We start from the raw sequence: 16,462 nt of genomic DNA on the forward strand, positions 1-16,462 counted from the left end.
TCCTTCCAGACACCACACTGCGCTGCCATCTGCCTCACACACACACACACACATACACACCCAAACACACACACACACACACACACACACACACACGGGGAGGAGAAATCATTAGCGTCTTCTGACACTGGATAAATATCTAGAGATGAAATCTGTCTGTGGAGAAATCACCTGCAGGGAAAATATGATTGGATGAGATCGTGACCTCAATGGAGCATAATTTGAATGTCATCTAAATGGGATGTGCCACAATGCTTGAGGGGGGTGGGGGTCAAAGGTATCTGACTCCCTCCAACAGGAGCAGCTGAACAGTTTCCCTGTGAGCTGCAACACTGCCCTCTTCTGGCTGTTTCACAGATCACAATAACACAAACCTTACAGTTTTTTTTCTTCTTTTTAATCACATTAGAGCTGAAAAACTAAAAATGAAGAACATGGGAGTGCAGCACACAAAGTGTCTTGGTTAACCACATACAGAGTCTTATTTATACATATATTTATATTGTAGAACAGGTTTTCCTATTTGTACAGCTTCTGATAGTGTCACAGACAGAAACCCGCATTCCTTTGGGCGAAGGAGAAAAGAGCAAAATGAGGAGAGCGGAACGGAGATCCTACAGCTCATTCAGCGTTCTGGGCTTATGCATTAGGCGAGCATCAGTATTCGTTACAAAAATAGTATTAAAGTTGATGCAGAAGCTGTGAAAGTCGAGTCAGACGAGTTTCTAGTAAACTCCCAGCAGCCCGGCCGTTAATTCAACGCTCCCAAACCAGGAAGGGACGTTTCCTATCATAGAGTGGTCCAGCTCAGCAAATAGTCGTTTATCAGTGAAATGGATTAGGGTTCAACATAACAGGTAATTAAACCATTAAATGATAGAAAATAATATCTACGGGAAGTCAGAGGGAGTTAGTGCACAGATCTGCAAACTGAAAATGGAAATAAAGGGAAAAAAAAGGGGAAAGCTGAGGAAAGAAGAAGCTTTTAGAGTGAAAATACAAATAAAAAGAAATCAGTGAAGAATCTCTTGAGAAAAAGTGCGCAGCAGCAAAGAAGTCCCACATCCTACAGCTGCTGTTAGTGAGAGCCAGCAAAGTACAAAACGAGGATTGACTTATGGAGAAGAAGTGTTATTGCTGAGGAACGTTTTTTTGGTGCGAAGAGTAGAGATGAAGAGGGGAGAGTTATTGTTGGGGGTAGTAGGGCTGTTGTTGCTGCTGCTGCTGCTGCTGCTGCGGGGGGGGCTGCTGTGGGTAACCCGCATACGGCTGTCCAGCTGGAGGGGCTCCTGGGTACCCTCCTTGTCCTGGGGCCCCCTGGAAGGGCATGTAGCCCATGTTGGGCATGTTGTAAGGGTAAGGGTTGTAGCCCATCGGCACCTGGTAGAAACTGCAGAAGCAAAATAAATAAATAAACAAAACATCACTTTCTGAATCCTAAAAGTACATTAAAAGAAATCCAATTAGTAATCCAAAATAATTCAGTTCGCTAAATTGATTCCAGATCAGATGAAAGTGCCAGCAGAAACTAGTTAAAGACAAAATACTGAGATTTGTTTGTTTTTCTATTTTTGTTGGTCTTTAAAAATAATTGAGCCATTTATTGATTAATTATTATTTTAAGAAAAAGTATTTTGTGTGAAAATCTGTATCAATCGAAGAGTTTGAGTGTTGAACTGAAAGCTCACCCTGGATATCCCTGATAGGTAGGGTAAGGGGGCCCCTGTGCCTGTGGGAGTGGTGCCATCGGCGGCGGGTTGTTGGTGGGGGGTCCGACGGCCGGTGCGTGTGTTGGGGTGGCGGAGGCTGCCTGAGGAGTTATGTTAGGGGGAGGCGGCCTTGAGGGGGGTTGGGGCTTCGGCTGAGGCTGCTGCTGCGGCTGCTGAAGAGCAAACATCAGGACAGTTACAAAACATCGCAGCTTCCCTGGAGCTCAGGGAGGGGAGGGGGTGTTTGCTTACAAAAACGGTTCTGGGGGCGGGCGTCGGTCCGGCCACAGGGGCGGCAGGCGTGCTCTGATAGGCAGGGACGTTGAAGGACGGAGCGCTGGGCTCTCGAGCGATGCTCTGCTGCAGCTCTCTGAAAATGAACCCCAAAAACGTCACAAAATGGCGCTGCGCTGGCCGATACACAACCTCCAGTGAGCACGTACTTGAGCAGCTCATCCCGCTCCGTCTTACGAGCAAACACGATGTCGCTGCATTTGTTTTGGAACTTGAGCAGAATTTCCGTCAGGTCGTTGTAGAACTGAAAGGGGTAAATGAAAAACATTTTTAAAAAACGGGAGCGGTCGCCAGCAACACCTAAATAATCCACGCTCTTTGGCATGACATAACCGTTGACCGTTTATGCGATGGACGTCAATCAGATGAATCTGTCGCTGAGAAAAGTCGATTTTTATAGACGCTTTGGACTCCAAAGCAGCTTTTCTTTACGACAAAATCATCTGACTAACATTAATTGCGTAAATGGTTTAAAAATGTAAGCGCTGGCCTAAAAGGGTCAGAACAGAAGTTGTTCTGGCAGAGCACCTTGGTGCCTTCACGCAAGTTGTTGCTGATCTCAATGTAGCTGTCGTGAGCTGAAGCCAGTTTCTTCAGGATCTCCTCCCTCTGGTGGCCTTCAGTGTTGGACTGCTTCAGGCTGCTGAACTCCTGATGAGAAACCTTGAAGAATGCCACATTGTCAGAACTATTTTGTCAAAATAGTTTAAAGGATCGAAAAAAGCAGCAACTCGTGTCTGCATCGCTTCTTTGAAGCCAGGCTGTACCTGAACCTGCCCCAGCAGCTCCTCCTGGGAGCGGAGGCTGGCCTGCACCCTCTCGTTGTAGCTCCCGTACAGCTTGTCGAGCTGGGTGAGTGACAGCTGCTCCTCATTGATGGCGCCGTCCTGTGCGAGCGCCGTCAGGAAGGTGACGCTCATGTCAAAGGTCACGGCCTTGATCTCCCCCTCCAGGGTCTCCCTCTCCTTCTTTACCTCCTCCAGCTGGGCGAGCTGGGAGCGCAGCACGTTCACGATCTGAGGAGGAAGAAAGCTCATCACCTTCTGCTTTTACCGCTGCAGTCTCAAACACATCCAGCCGGATTTGTTTCCCCAGAATACACAGACATGCACCTTTACTCTTTCCTACTTCTGCTTGCTCAGTTATTAAAGTTTTACAAAATGCAAAGTCAGCAGACTGAACAAGAAGTGCTGCTGCTGCAGGACCAGCAAGCAGAGTGCACTCTGGGTCTTAATGCGCTGCAAAAGCCTCTCACACCTCGCTGCCCTGGAGAGTCTTGGTGGGGTTGGCTGAGGGGATGGCGGCGCTCAGCTCGCTTGGCGGTTTGCACAGCAGGGCGATCATGTCACAGTGGGCGTTGTAGCGGTCCCTCACCACTTGGTCCGCCTGCACCGCCTTGTCCAAGACGTTGCGGAAGTTCGTGCCCTCTGAAGGAGACGGCAGAGCGTGTCAGCGATCAGGCCGAGAGCAGAGCATGTGGGCGGAGCTTTGAGTGCGTACCGATACGGAGGGGCTTGTAGAGGTCTCCAGATGGGGTCCTGTTCCAGCGCTGGTTAAACTTGCCTCTCAGCTCGTTGTCTGTAGATTCTTCGTCATCTAGCATCTTCAGAGACTATCGGAGGAAAAGAAAAAAGAGAAGATTGACAAATCAATGCTAAATCCAGCGCTGAAAAACTTTCAAAGAAGCAAAAGTCTTAGGGGGAGCCTTAAATGAGCAATGCTTCTGCCTGCTCCCTCTTAAACGTGATATTTTTTTGTATTATTGCAACTGTTATTGCTGTTATTGTCTGATCAATTGTGAAACGGATTGTGTTGTTCTTTGAAACATTTTTGAAATGAAAAATCAATAAATAAATTGTTTTTTTGCTTGCCTTGTATAAAAAAATTCTTGACATTTTCATTCTTGCAGAAATTCGGGGCGTCTCCACTTGGACTTTTTTAAGTCTGGCACTAAACCTTAAAGCAGATTGTGTTTTGTTTTTTCTCCACGTCAGCCAGTTTGTTTGTCTGCAGGATGTTTGGCTGAAGAACGGCAGCTCCTGGCCTGCAGATCAGTGGATTTAAAATTTGTGATCATCCTAATCTGGGATTTTTGCCAAGCAATTGTGCTTTGTGTAAATGAGCTCTGCTACAAAAAAACAACAACAAAAAAAGTCCAAGCCAGCTTCAAACAGCTCTGATTCACATGCTGCTCTGTAAAGATGCTGCCTGACATGCTGTTTGGAAATTAAAGTTGTAAAACCTTCTGAAAAGAAAACGACTAACTCTTCTGAGGGAAAGAAAGGCGGACAGCACCGACCTCATCCAGGATCTCCCGGTTGCGGGTCAGGAGCTCGGGCAGGTCTCTGATCAGCTGCTCGATGCTCTGCAGTCCTCCCTTCTCCACGATGGATCGAGCCTTTTCCACGATGGACTGAGGGACCGAGTCTCCTGAAAGATCCTCCAGCGCTGCAGGCAGGTTGAGGGACGCCAAGACCCTGATGGAGTCACACAACGTGTGTTTAATAACAGACATTTGAGCATCAGCCTAAATCAAAAGACAGATTTTACTTTATTGTTTGTAAGACCTGTTTACATCATTCAATAAATCTAAAAAAAAAGCATTTTACTTCATCTGTACTGGATTATAAACATCAATGCTTATGTGTATCAGGCACTTTTTTTCTGAATAAGAAATTAATCTGGATACAACACATCAAAGTCACAGATATTTCAACAATATTTTAAATACATTTTCAAAAATACCTGTATGTTTTTTTAATAAACAAACTGAGCCGAGAATTTTATTAGTCTGCTATTTTTGCCCAACAAAATAGGTCAGCTAATGGAAGGAGTCAAAACTGTAAAGACTTTTGCTGATTCCAAAGTTCTGAATAAAATCCACATTTTATTCCCCAAGTATGATTTGGGAATAAAAACAACCATCTTTACAGGTGAGTGTGTTTTTAAGGATTTGAACTTTTCTGGCATAAATTGGCTTATTGGTGGGAATTTAAGTGAACAATCACCAACTTTTTAGAAAAAAATTAAGACTTAGAAAAGGAACAGAAGCACAATCAGGGTTAGTTTAAAGAACAACAAGCAGCATAGCAGTGGTTTGATGTGAAATTATTACTGCTAATATCCATGAAGCGAGGACGATTCTTCGTGGAACACTAATCCTGGTCTTTATGGAAAAATGTTCACATTTTTCTCAGAAATTTGTCGTGTTCGTTTTTCATCTGTGTGGCTCCATCAGCGTACCCGTTGCAGAGATTGGTGGCTTCTCTCATGGTCCCCACCAGCCTGTTGACCGTCTCGGCTTTCCTCTGACCGTAAACGCTCATGGACTGCTGTACGGCCATCGGCACCATCTTTTCAAACAAATCTGAGGAGGAGGAACAAAGGAGGACTTAAAACGGCAGGGAGGCGCATCAAGCCCACACTGCTGAGGAATCTCCCTCCAGTTCTACTCCAACACTAAACATCCAACATTGTAAAAACTGATATTATGAGCTGCACATATCTGCTAAACTCCAAATAAAGAAATCATGTTTAATAAAGTCCTGTTAACAATAAAACCTGATCAGGTCAACACTGAGCTGCTTCACGTTTTCAAAAGGAAAAACTAAATATTAAACTCGGAAAAACCAAAAGCACTAAAGATAAATAAAGATGGTGGTACCTGTAAACTTTTGGCTGAGGGGAGGCGTGATGGCGGTGGCTTTGACCAGCGCCGCCTTGCCAATTTGTTCCAAGTCCTTGACTTCCGGCACACGGTCGTGATAGATGAAGTCGTTGTCTTTCTTGGCAGCTGTGAGGGCTCGGTTGATCTTGTCCATCAGGTCCTTCACGCTCACGTACTCGTCGTAGCGAGACGCCACCGTCTTCACCAGCTCCAGGGCGTGCTGAAGCACAGCAACGATGCAACACAAGGGAATTCACCAACATTTTCCCGCCGATTATAACGAGGTCACCCAGAAACATTTACACACAACTGGTTACAGATTAAAACTGGAATCTTATATAAATAATAAATACCGCCTTAAAAAGACTGTTAACAAATGAAATGTAACTTAATATTAGCTTGACAAACAGAAATGCAGTTAAATAGAAAAAGAGAATAGTGGAAAAATAATAATATAATGCTGTCAAATTACAAAATAAAAGCATATGCCTTTATTTCCTGTTTTTAATATTAATTATCAAAATTTAAAGTAGGACTGGGTCGCCCCACCAAAATACGTACTTCTATTTAAATTCACAAGCTTAGGATTAATATAAAAAATAAATACCTAAAAATAGTTAACACAATTGAATTAGAAATTCATTTACAATTTTTCATTCAAATCCCTTTGTTGTCAAAAAATATATTTCGCCTTAGTCATGTAAACTAAAGAGAAAGTTTATAACTTAAATTCAGATATAAAAAAAGCTTTAGAAAAAAATAAATGATAGATTTGTTTAAGGATTTATTCCATATTGATTTTTAAACAGCCAGTTGTTGTATTTCAAAGTAATTTTAGCAATTTAGTAGTAAAAATTGATTTATAAAAGGTCTTTGAGACAAATTGTATTATTTTGGTGCTTCTTTAAAAACCTTTTTCACACTTCAGGTAGTTTGTAAGAAAGCATATACGATCTTTGAGACATTACAGAAATTCAGCTTTTATTTTGGTGACAAACTAAATGCAGACTTCCAGTTTGATGCTTTCGAAGAACCTTTGTTCAGTTTAACTATGTTTTAGGAGTAGTGACTCCAAGTACCTGCAGACGTGCAATCTCCTCCCCAAAGTGCTTCTTCTGCTTGGCGAGGGCGCTCTGGTGCAGCTCGGCGTTGGCTTGCATGATGCAGTGCTTTGCTGCCAGCACCGGCAGGACTTCCTGAAAATAAAAATACTGACCAGGGAGAGGCAACCACAGAGCAACAGGCAGGCGTACGAACATACATGTGCACACAGACAAACGATGGCAGGGCAAAACCAAAAAAACAGAGGCGCACAGGAGCGAGGTCAAATCACAATGAGAACAATGACACGTGATCACACACAGGCACGAGCGGTCGGGAATATGCAAACACATCACAAGTGCGCACACAGACAACCAGTGCCGCCACCATGTAAGGGTGCGGGAGGAGAGGAAGACAACGGGAGACAAAAACAGAAGAGGCCATGAGTGTCCAAGCTTTCAGCAAAAAAACAAAGACCAAAAAAAAACAACAAGAAATGAAGAAATCATTGCACAACTGGAGTTTGTTAAATTTAGGAGCATGAAAACGGGACACAAATCCACATGGAGCGCTCTTTAAAAGCACAACCGTTTCAAAAAACGCTGATCAGTTTCAACCCTTCATCAGGAAATTTAAATAAAGTGGGTCAGCTGCATTTTTTACATATTATTCAGCTTTTTCTTCTGTAAACCGACAAAATATTCAAAGAAACAAAGTGATTCATATTTAGTCACGATAAAACCAGTTTACTGAACGCTTGAAACATTCATCGCCAGAACAAATCTCCTGTTTTTTGAACACTTCCCCATTTTATGCTAATATCAAACAGGATTCATTTCCATACAAGAAATAACAATTATGACTGCGTTCAAAACCAGGACGTGAATGAAACTTTTCAAAGGTAATACTCCATGTTGGAGATCTATTAATATATTATAGGAAACTCCTTTTGGAAATGTGTCCTATGTTGAAGTTCTTTGCATTAAAAGGTTGCAGATGCAAAACAAAAATAAAAAACTTCTTTAAAATCCTTTTTTAACATATTTTTACCTTTGAAAGAAAAATCTAAGATGAAAGACAGAAATGTGGATTTGTTGCTGAATTCAACTTTAAATGAAGGGGGGGAAAGTCGTTTGGGGGGGGTTATGCACCAAAGATAAAAAATTTGAGCATGTGAAGCAACCTAATACTCCAAAACGTTTATTAAAAAAAATAAAATAAAGTAATAATAATACTTTCTATGGCAACAAATCTTTTCTCACTCAACAAAAGTCTCACTTCCTGTAATTCAGTGAACATTAATTTACATTTATTCTATAAAATAAAATAAAAAATGCAACTAGAGTCAGGGCTTTAAAGTTGTTTCAGTAAAATCTATTTGTCTGTGTGGATTTTAAAAATAAAAATTATTTTGAAGGTCAAACTAAACGATGACCTACAAATGAGAAAATGTCATTGTGTTAAAACTGTGGATCAACTTCTGAGAGGAGTAAGTAAGACCTCTACAAGTCTCCAGTCGTAATCTTCAAGCCTCAAGATTTAAACAAGTCCAATAAATAAATCTAATAAAATGATACCAATAAATTACCTACAGGAGTCATACAGCTTATAATAAAAATAAAACTGGATGAAAACAGAAAGTTCTGATAAATAAGAGGCGGCCATTAAAAAAGGAAGGATTGCAGGTTAACTTCCCACTCTCCCCGCCTCAAACGTGTGCTTAAATGTAATTCCTCTTTAAATAGAAGTTTGATTATTAAGAATTAAAAGCTGAAATTGTTTTCAACAAGAAACCCGAGGAGATCAACAAGAACAGACGTGATGAAGTCCACCTCCAGCTGCGATTGGAGAGACCTGCAGACGACCGACTTAAAGTCCCATAAAAGACAACATTTTCAGCGGAGTGGGTCTTTAAGCGTCCTATTTGTTACTTCACTTTTAAACTTTGTTTTCCAAATTATCCTTAGCCAAGAAGCCGTCACAGTTAGGGTTAGAACATTTTCTAACAGAATCCAAATTGTAAATGATAAAAAAGCAAATATATTTGAAAAAAAAAGGTCTAGTCTCTTTAAGTCATAATCAAGTCTCAGGTCATAAAAGTCGAGTCTTTTGTCAGTTTTTGGACAAGTCTTAAGTCCTTCCTGAACAACAACTTTACACCCTTTTTTTTTTTAAACTTTGACAATAAAAACACAGGGATGTTCAGTCAGACGTAAACATCTTCAGGGAACTATGGCTGAGAAAAAACGGAAGAAAACTGTTTCAACCGGATTAAGCCAGAGCCAATCAAAGTGGAAACAAGATGAAAACAGAGATGTTCCAACAGACCCACAACCCATCCCACATGTAGAACACAATCCACCCGATCAGACACACAAGACGAGGTCCAACACATACAAGGTCTGCACCCTCAGCACACGCTTCACCTGCGTTTGTGTGCTCACCTTAGGAAGGTTGTCTTTATACTGGCACTGCTTGAAGGCGTCGCCGTAGAAATCTGCCGCCTGATTGGCCAGCTTTGCAATCACAGCATCTTTCATTTTGTCTGGTGGCCGAACAAGAAACTTGAGTCTCACGGAGAAGAAAAACTTATTTTTAACAACAAAAACCTCAGTATATTGAGAACAGTGTTGTGGGAGTGCCCTGTTTTACTTGTGCATGTTTTGTATGTCATCTTCTTCAGGATACGGCTTCTTCTTCTTTTAGGTTTTGTTTGTGGTTTTAGAAATCTGAGGCTGCTTGATTCTGAATGAAAAGCTTTTGAAAAACATCAGAAATTACCCTAAAACCATCCACAAGAGCTTCTTTGTCAGTTACACCCTTTATGGTTTTAGAAGTTTTTACTTTTTAAAAATAAATGTGACTCATTTTTGCTGCTAACGTAGACTTTATTTAAATGTAAAGGCATGTAGGCCATGTATTTTTTCTAATCTTTAGCAATAATTTTGGTGTTTTTTTTCTCTGCTTCCCATTTTTTCAGCTCCATCAAACAAAATTTGAACAATTTGGGAACTCTTTCAGCAAAATCATCACTACCATCCGATGAGATGACGACTTTGACGAAGGCGGAAGACATCCGTCGAAACATGTCAGGTGTGTGGAAAAAAAACACAACCGTGTCTGATAACAAAAGAGCCTAAGAAGTCAGTTAACAATCCAGACACTATGAACTTTATCGAACTAAACCAAAAGTTTGTGTTCAGAAAAACCTACAAGATGTCACTAACTGAACCTTACAAGGCCAGAAATGATCAATAAAAACAAAAAATGTCACTTCTGCTCAGATGCTATGTAGAATAGAATGTGAATGTTTTCAACAAAACTGTAAATAGAAATACGCACAACATCAGGTGTCGTAAAAAAGGGCTTATACAAGATTTCTCTTCAACCCATTTCTTTTCAAGCAGACCTTGTTGTTTTATCTGTCTGTTTTAAACTCTTGTGTGTATTTACATTTGTGTTTGAAAAAAAGAAAAAAAGTGAAAATTGGAATTGAAACCAGAGTCCCAGTAGACCTCAATAGATTTATCACTCATTTGATAAAGAATCCAAATCATGTGGATACAAGTTAAAATGTAGTCAATGAACCCATTTTTTTTTTATTTTGCAGTAAAAAAGAAAGTGTTTTAAACTTAAAGTACCTGAGGTGGCTTTGAGGAAAAAGACCTCCTGAGCCTGTGCCAACATGATGAGGCTCAGAGTTCCTACAGTCTCCGGGCAGATGTCCATGGTGGGCTCCCTGCTCAGCGCAGACAGCACAGTGTCCTTAATGTGACTAAAAGCTCCACTGGCCAGCTGGAGACACAGAGCACACACTTCAGAACACATTGAGGGGGTTTTTTTAACCCAAAAAAAGGTCTTTTAAAGTTACTTTTTTGTTCAAAGTAACTGCAGTAATGCATGAAGTCACAAAACTTGGCATGGATTGCAAAAGCAACAGGCAGAGCAGGAATTTAACTCACACACACACAAAACAGTTGGAGTTTTGTCACAAACTGCGAAAGTTTCTTTAGAACTATGGTGATCTGCAGGCCTGACATTACAGACAAAAGCTTTAAAACCTCAATTTTTCCACACTTTGTAGTTAAAAAAAAAATAAAAAAACAGGAACCCAAAGCATCCTGTTTGGATTTCCCTTTTATTTTTTATTTCTATCCAAATCTTTCCTAGAAAAGTTTCTTTCTTTATTTTTTTAAAATCATTCTGTTTATTTGAATTATTCTGTTGGCAAGCAGGATTTTCTGAATCCAAACAGATTGAGAATTTTTTTTGGCATGTTAGTGTTCAAATAATGAGCAACCAGGTTGTTAAAAATATTTTAAAAACTGAATATAGAGTTGGTACCCCACTGTAAAATCAAATGACAGCAAGTGTAATCTAATGAATTACAAACCATTTTTCTCCAACAGAGAGGTCATAGTGATTTAGGGTGTTTTTTTCAGCTCACAATTTGACTTGTTATTGATTTAATAATTTTTTTAAGTAGCGTAGCCTTAAACATAGTAACTATTGAATAGGTATGATTTTAATTCAAAGTACACACTGCACATCACAACTGACTTCACTACAAACATCACAGAAATTCATTCAAATCATCAAGACACTAAACAAGAATTCTTTTAAAATAAAAACAAAATTTACGATTTAGCGAGAAGTATTTCAAAATAAGAGCATATTCTGGACAAAATGATATCCTAACGATTATGTTGTCATATTCGGCATATTCTGTGATGGATGATACTCAGCCGCAGCCCGTTTTTCCCCTGCAACAGCTCCCATTTCTGACCAAAAATCCCTCCGTTATATTTTTTGTTTTCTCTGCATGCAATTTAAAACCAATCCCCACTTAAAATGACAAATTGAGCTTTTTTTATTTTTTAGGAAATCCCGTTTATGTCCAGATTGTTTAGGAGAGGCTTGGAGTTTTCATTACTTCAATATTTCTTACAAAACTGAATCAAACTTTACTGAAGCTAAGCTCTTTTCACATCAAAGTGTCTCAGTCTGAATTTAAATACGTTTATTCTGATAAAAATTGAAATGGTGTTGTGCATGCATACACAGTCAGCTTTAATTGTTCGGTCTTTCCTGTGCAGGAAAAGAAGAGCGGGTTGCTCAGCAGTTCATATGAAGTCTTTACATTACAGAAGCCATATCTGCAGTGCTAAACCCACCTGATAGTATTTCGCAGCAGTCTTCAGACACTCATCATTATCCATATTCTGCTCTGCTGCGATCTGACTGGCCAAAGCTGCGCAGTTGAACAGCACGCATGTCTTCTCGTAGCCCAAACTAGCCAAAGCTGCAACACAAACATGTAAAGATTAAATGAAATTTGTTGCAAAGGTTGCAAAAATATGGCATCCTGAGTTTATTATCAAGAACTTCGTATTAAACGAGTTCGAGCCCTGCACTTACAAAGTTTGACTGAGCCGCCAAACAGGGATCCTTTATCAAAGGCGTCCTTCCATGTGAAGGATAAGCAGATCTGCAACAACAGAGGCATCTCTTGTTCAACCGTATCCATTATTCAGCCAAGCCCACGTCTCAGTCATACACGCCGCCTGATCAATTACCTGGTTTTCAGAGAAGGGAAACTTGGGCTCCAGAGCACACAGTTGATCGTAGTATCTGTGGAGAGAAGGATTAAGGAGATTCAAAACCTGTCTCTGTGTGTTTTTTTAAATCATTCTGTCTTTGCTCTGACATAAAAGTAGAGCGTTTGTCAACCACAGGTTCAAACTGTTTTAACAGTAAGCAGTCCAGGTGTTTTATGGATCCACAGCCTTCACAGACACTTGACAATGAGTCAGAAAACAGTAGACCATGACGTGAGCCTGGCAAGCCTAAAATTAGCTGTGAATGAATTCTTCACAGACTTCATGTAGGTAGTTTTTCTATTCTTGCACACAAATGTCATGCATGCTGGTCTACAGAGGAAATCTGAGATCAGGTGTGTTTCATAGGCAACTAAAGTGTGTGGGCAGAAAAAAAACCCCACGTAAACAATGGTCACCATGGCGACACGTCGCCTGGAAGGTTATGAAAGGCCTGTCGCACTCAATACCTAGCAGATGGTTAGCTGAATGTGAGAGCCAGAAACCAGAAATAACAAGTTAGACTTTAGAGCCCAAAATCCGAAAAGGTTCTGTTTGGGTTCTGATGTAGGTTAGATGCTCTGAAAATGAACCAACTAATCTAAGAAAGTTTCAGATTCAAAAGGAACCTTCCTGATTAACAAACAAAGATTCAACACAAAGACTAAAACCAGTACAGAACAACTTTTAGGTGACTGAAACTTTTCAACAGTTACAACCATAATAAAGGACTCATGAGCTCATAACGTCACATGACTGAGAGCAGCCTATAGAAACATATGTATTTATTGTTAAAGTTTAGCAAATGCTCAGTACGGTTAAAAGAGTTAAAAAAGGACAACTGTCACTTTGAATGTGAACCGGACCAGTCCACATAGCTCTCTCACACACCCAACCTAAAGTAATCTGAGCAAACCTTGTGTATCAAGTCATGGGTGGGTGAGACCAAAGAATTAAATTAGTTCAAAGTCCATATTTTCCATAAATATCAAGTGTCACAGGTGTGGAGGAGGGCCCGGCTAAATTCAATACCCATCACCTCACCTACACCCAAAAATCTGTAAATTCAAAGGGCAATTACGAGGTGGGATATATGTTACTGGGACAGAGATGAGCTTTGTTGAACAACCCGACTTCTTAGTTCCTCCATGCAAAGCAGCTCACACCGGAACAGTGTATGCAGCAGGCTGATAGCAAACAACGGCACACACTGGGACACCAATGTTTTCTAACTAAGCAGGGGGGAAAGTGCTGACGGAGCTGATTCTTAATGAAATATGACAGTTCTCATAAAGCTCAGGTGGTGGTTAACTGAAGCTGATGTTCAGATGATGCAGACAAGTGATGATAAACAAATGGACGTTTTCTGCAGGTAGTGTTATGAAACTGTCTCACTTTGAGGAGATTAGGTTTAACTTGAGTATTGTCGCTTAGCAATGGCAGAAATGATTGTTTGTTTGTTGTTTTTTTTTTTTTTTTGGGGGGGGGGGGGGGGGGGTAGAAATGTTAATGGCTTAAATCTGATTTTAAGGACAACTAATGATTTTTTTTTCCAGCTTAATTAAATAGTGAAACCCTTGTGTGTCTCACTTCTGCAGGCTGGACTGCAGGTTCAGTCTTCTGTCTCTGTTCCAAAAGAAAACACTAGAAAGTTCCAGATCGTTCTGCTTCCTCTGAGTCTTGGAACATGTTCAAGAAAGAATTGATTTTATGTTGATGTTGTTGGTCTACAGGGTTAGGGTCTATATCCCAGGGCTCTTAAATGTTATTTTACTAGCTGCTCTGGTGGACACTGTAAAAAATCAGCTGGAATAAACTCAGAAGTTTTCCCAATTGTATTTTTGTTTAAAGTTCATATAAAATACTGTATTTTTTATTTAGCATTTCCTGTATTTTCTTTTCTTTGTCCCCAAGCTTTTAGGCCTCTCTGTGTGAATGAAAGGTACTAAACAAACAAAACTGCCTTCATACGCCATTGCAGTGCATGTCAATTAAACTAGAGACGACAGAAGACGATGAATCCCTCCGCCTGAATCGACTGACATAGCAACATGAAATTCGGTTAAATTTGTATTCCGAAAGGCCCCATGGGAAAACTTGGCACGAGGAACTCATGAGTCACCTAATTACCCTTACAGGGTCACTTAAGTTAGCTGTAACTTTAGCTTGAAGGTTAGCATTGACAGCTAACCCTCTGGGTGCGGCGCCCAAGTGATGTATGTTGTCTACGAGAAGAGGGGGTATTCACAATCATTGAGATGTCACAAAAATGTGAATATTTTTCCCTACCGGAGTAAGATTTCCAGAGAGCTGTCGTGTTTGTCGAGCGGCCTTCCCAGCGCGTTCTTGCGGAGCTTGTTCAACTCCTCAACGGCGCGGATATACTCTGTTTGGTCCTCGCCCGCTGGATATGTAACGGTGATGTATTTCGAAAGCGGTTTCACCAAGTCCACCTCAGATGACTTCTTTAACGGGACTGAAATAAACGTCGCCATTTCGGCCCGTCAACTCTTAAACCAGAAAAAAATGACAGACACGAAAAACTGAGCAACGAACACAAACAGCAGCCTCCGAACCACTTCCTGGTTTCTGACAGGAAACTATGATTACGTCATACACGACGGAGCAGAGACATGCGCAGAATTAGTTAGTCTTCAGTGTGGGGGATTACAAGTAATTTATATAGTTATATTTCAAGTCAGACACTTGTTTATTAGTGTACATTTTACCGTCAAGACATTTTGAAATTATGTTTGCTTATTTCAGAATTCTGAGGGAAATTGTAAAAATTCTGAGATCAAAGTAAAAATTGTGATGAAAAAGTCAGAATGGGATTAAAATCAGAATTTTGAAAAAAAGTAAAAAGTCTAAAATTATGTTAAAATTCTGAGATTAAATTAAAAATTCTGATGAAAAGAGTCAAAATTCTGAAATTAAAGTAAACATTCTGAGATTAAACCCAGAATTCTGAGGAAAAAAAGGGAAAATTCGGAAAATAGTTAAAATATTTGGGGAAAAGTCAGAATTCTGAGATTAAAGTCAGAATTAAGACATTAAAGTCAGACTTTTCAGAAAAATGTCGGAATTCTGAGGGAAAAAAGTCCAAATTCTGAGGAAAAAAGTCAGAATTCTAAGAAAAAAGTAAGGATTTTGTGATTAAAGTCAAAACTCTGAGAAAACGTCTGAATTTCTTGAAAAAATGTCAGAATACTGAGATTAAAGTCAGAATTCTAAGATTAAAGTCAGAATTTCACTGCACTGTGGCAGAATATGCAATTTTTAGTGTTTATATATGCATTTAAGAGCACAGATCTCTGTTTAATCTCAAACCCCTTTAGCTAAAAAAAAATTCTTTTGGACTTAATAACTGGGTTTTTCTGAAATAGTTTTTCTCACAGACACAAGTTGTCAAAATCTGGCAAGAAAAAGTCAAAACCCAACTTTGAAACTGAGTTTTGTGTAGTGCAAAGAAAATATGATTTAAACTGGTCTACATTTGTTTATTATTTGACATTAATTGTGTTTTTGTTATGCATTTAGAACATTTTAAAATGAATGCCCATAGATTTATTTTTTACCTGATCTCTATTCTAGTTTTTTAAATAAAACAAACCTGAAATTGGAATAGCTAACCTGAAACTTGTTCAGTGAGGTATGAGTACAATAACACAATCCTTTTTATAGGCAGTTGAAATATTCCAGTCTTATTTGGAATAACAATGTCATGTGACCTTAAGGCAGGGGTGTCAAACTCATTTTCACTGAGGGCCACATCAGCATAGCGGCTGTACTCAAAGGGCCAGATATAACTTATACATGTAACTAAATGTAAAGACAAATTAATGTAACTACTCCTTAATGTTAAATAACTCATTTATTTATTTATTATAACTTTTTAAAGTGACAATTACAGTTGCTTGTTACTCTTAGCATAAATCCTTTTAAGTTTGAGTCTGTCAGGTTAGGTTATCAGATCAGGTCCAATCTGATATTTCAAGTCTGATTCCCCCTAGATATGAATAAATACACATGCATTTTTATTTTTTATTCTAAGAAATTGAAAACTTTGATGCTCTCGGGGGCCACATAAAATGACATGGACAGCCACATTTGGCCCCCGGGCCTTGAGTTTGACACATGTGCCTTAAGGCATC

The 16,462-nt window shown here is 39.8% G+C and overlaps 1 protein-coding gene across 4 annotated transcripts; it reads right to left on the bottom strand.

Moving 5' to 3' along the window:
- Positions 1 to 375: 375 nt before the first annotated feature.
- Positions 376 to 14,908, bottom strand: pdcd6ip (programmed cell death 6 interacting protein). Of its 4 annotated transcripts, none has more exons than XM_004074356.4 (18): positions 14,598 to 14,908; positions 12,288 to 12,342; positions 12,130 to 12,199; positions 11,886 to 12,013; positions 10,353 to 10,506; positions 9,156 to 9,256; positions 6,750 to 6,866; positions 5,668 to 5,890; positions 5,247 to 5,370; positions 4,303 to 4,480; positions 3,504 to 3,615; positions 3,261 to 3,430; positions 2,771 to 3,019; positions 2,532 to 2,666; positions 2,153 to 2,247; positions 1,962 to 2,079; positions 1,689 to 1,879; positions 376 to 1,390 (listed from the first exon to the last, which is right to left on the bottom strand). In XM_004074356.4, exons 1-18 carry the CDS (start codon positions 14,801 to 14,803, stop codon positions 1,186 to 1,188), a joined length of 2,631 nt encoding a protein of 876 aa, XP_004074404.3. In that variant the 5' UTR covers positions 14,804 to 14,908; the 3' UTR covers positions 376 to 1,185. The 4 variants fall into 4 exon arrangements, with proteins under 4 accessions (XP_004074404.3, XP_011479509.3, XP_011479508.3 ...); XM_011481207.3 differs by having other exon boundaries at positions 6,750 to 6,881; XM_011481206.3 differs by having other exon boundaries at positions 1,689 to 1,882; positions 6,750 to 6,881.
- Positions 14,909 to 16,462: the final 1,554 nt, after the last annotated feature.

This window comes from Oryzias latipes, chromosome 11, assembly GCF_002234675.1.
Source record: "Oryzias latipes chromosome 11, ASM223467v1".
Taxonomy (NCBI): domain Eukaryota; kingdom Metazoa; phylum Chordata; class Actinopteri; order Beloniformes; family Adrianichthyidae; genus Oryzias; species Oryzias latipes.

What these genes read in the sequence shown, in the direction of transcription:
- pdcd6ip (XM_011481206.3), bottom strand. Translation starts at nt 14,803, where the DNA reads ATGGCGACGTTTATTTCAGTCCCGTTAAAGAAGTCATCTGAGGTGGAC. An exon ending in CTGCTGCGAAATACTATCAG is followed by an intron (nt 10,507 to 11,885) that starts GTGGGTTTAGCA and finishes CTGTGTCTCCAG; the next exon opens with CTGGCCAGTGGAGCTTTTAG. An exon ending in TTTCCTCAAAGCCACCTCAG is followed by an intron (nt 9,257 to 10,352) that starts GTACTTTAAGTT and finishes TTCGGCCACCAG; the next exon opens with ACAAAATGAAAGATGCTGTG.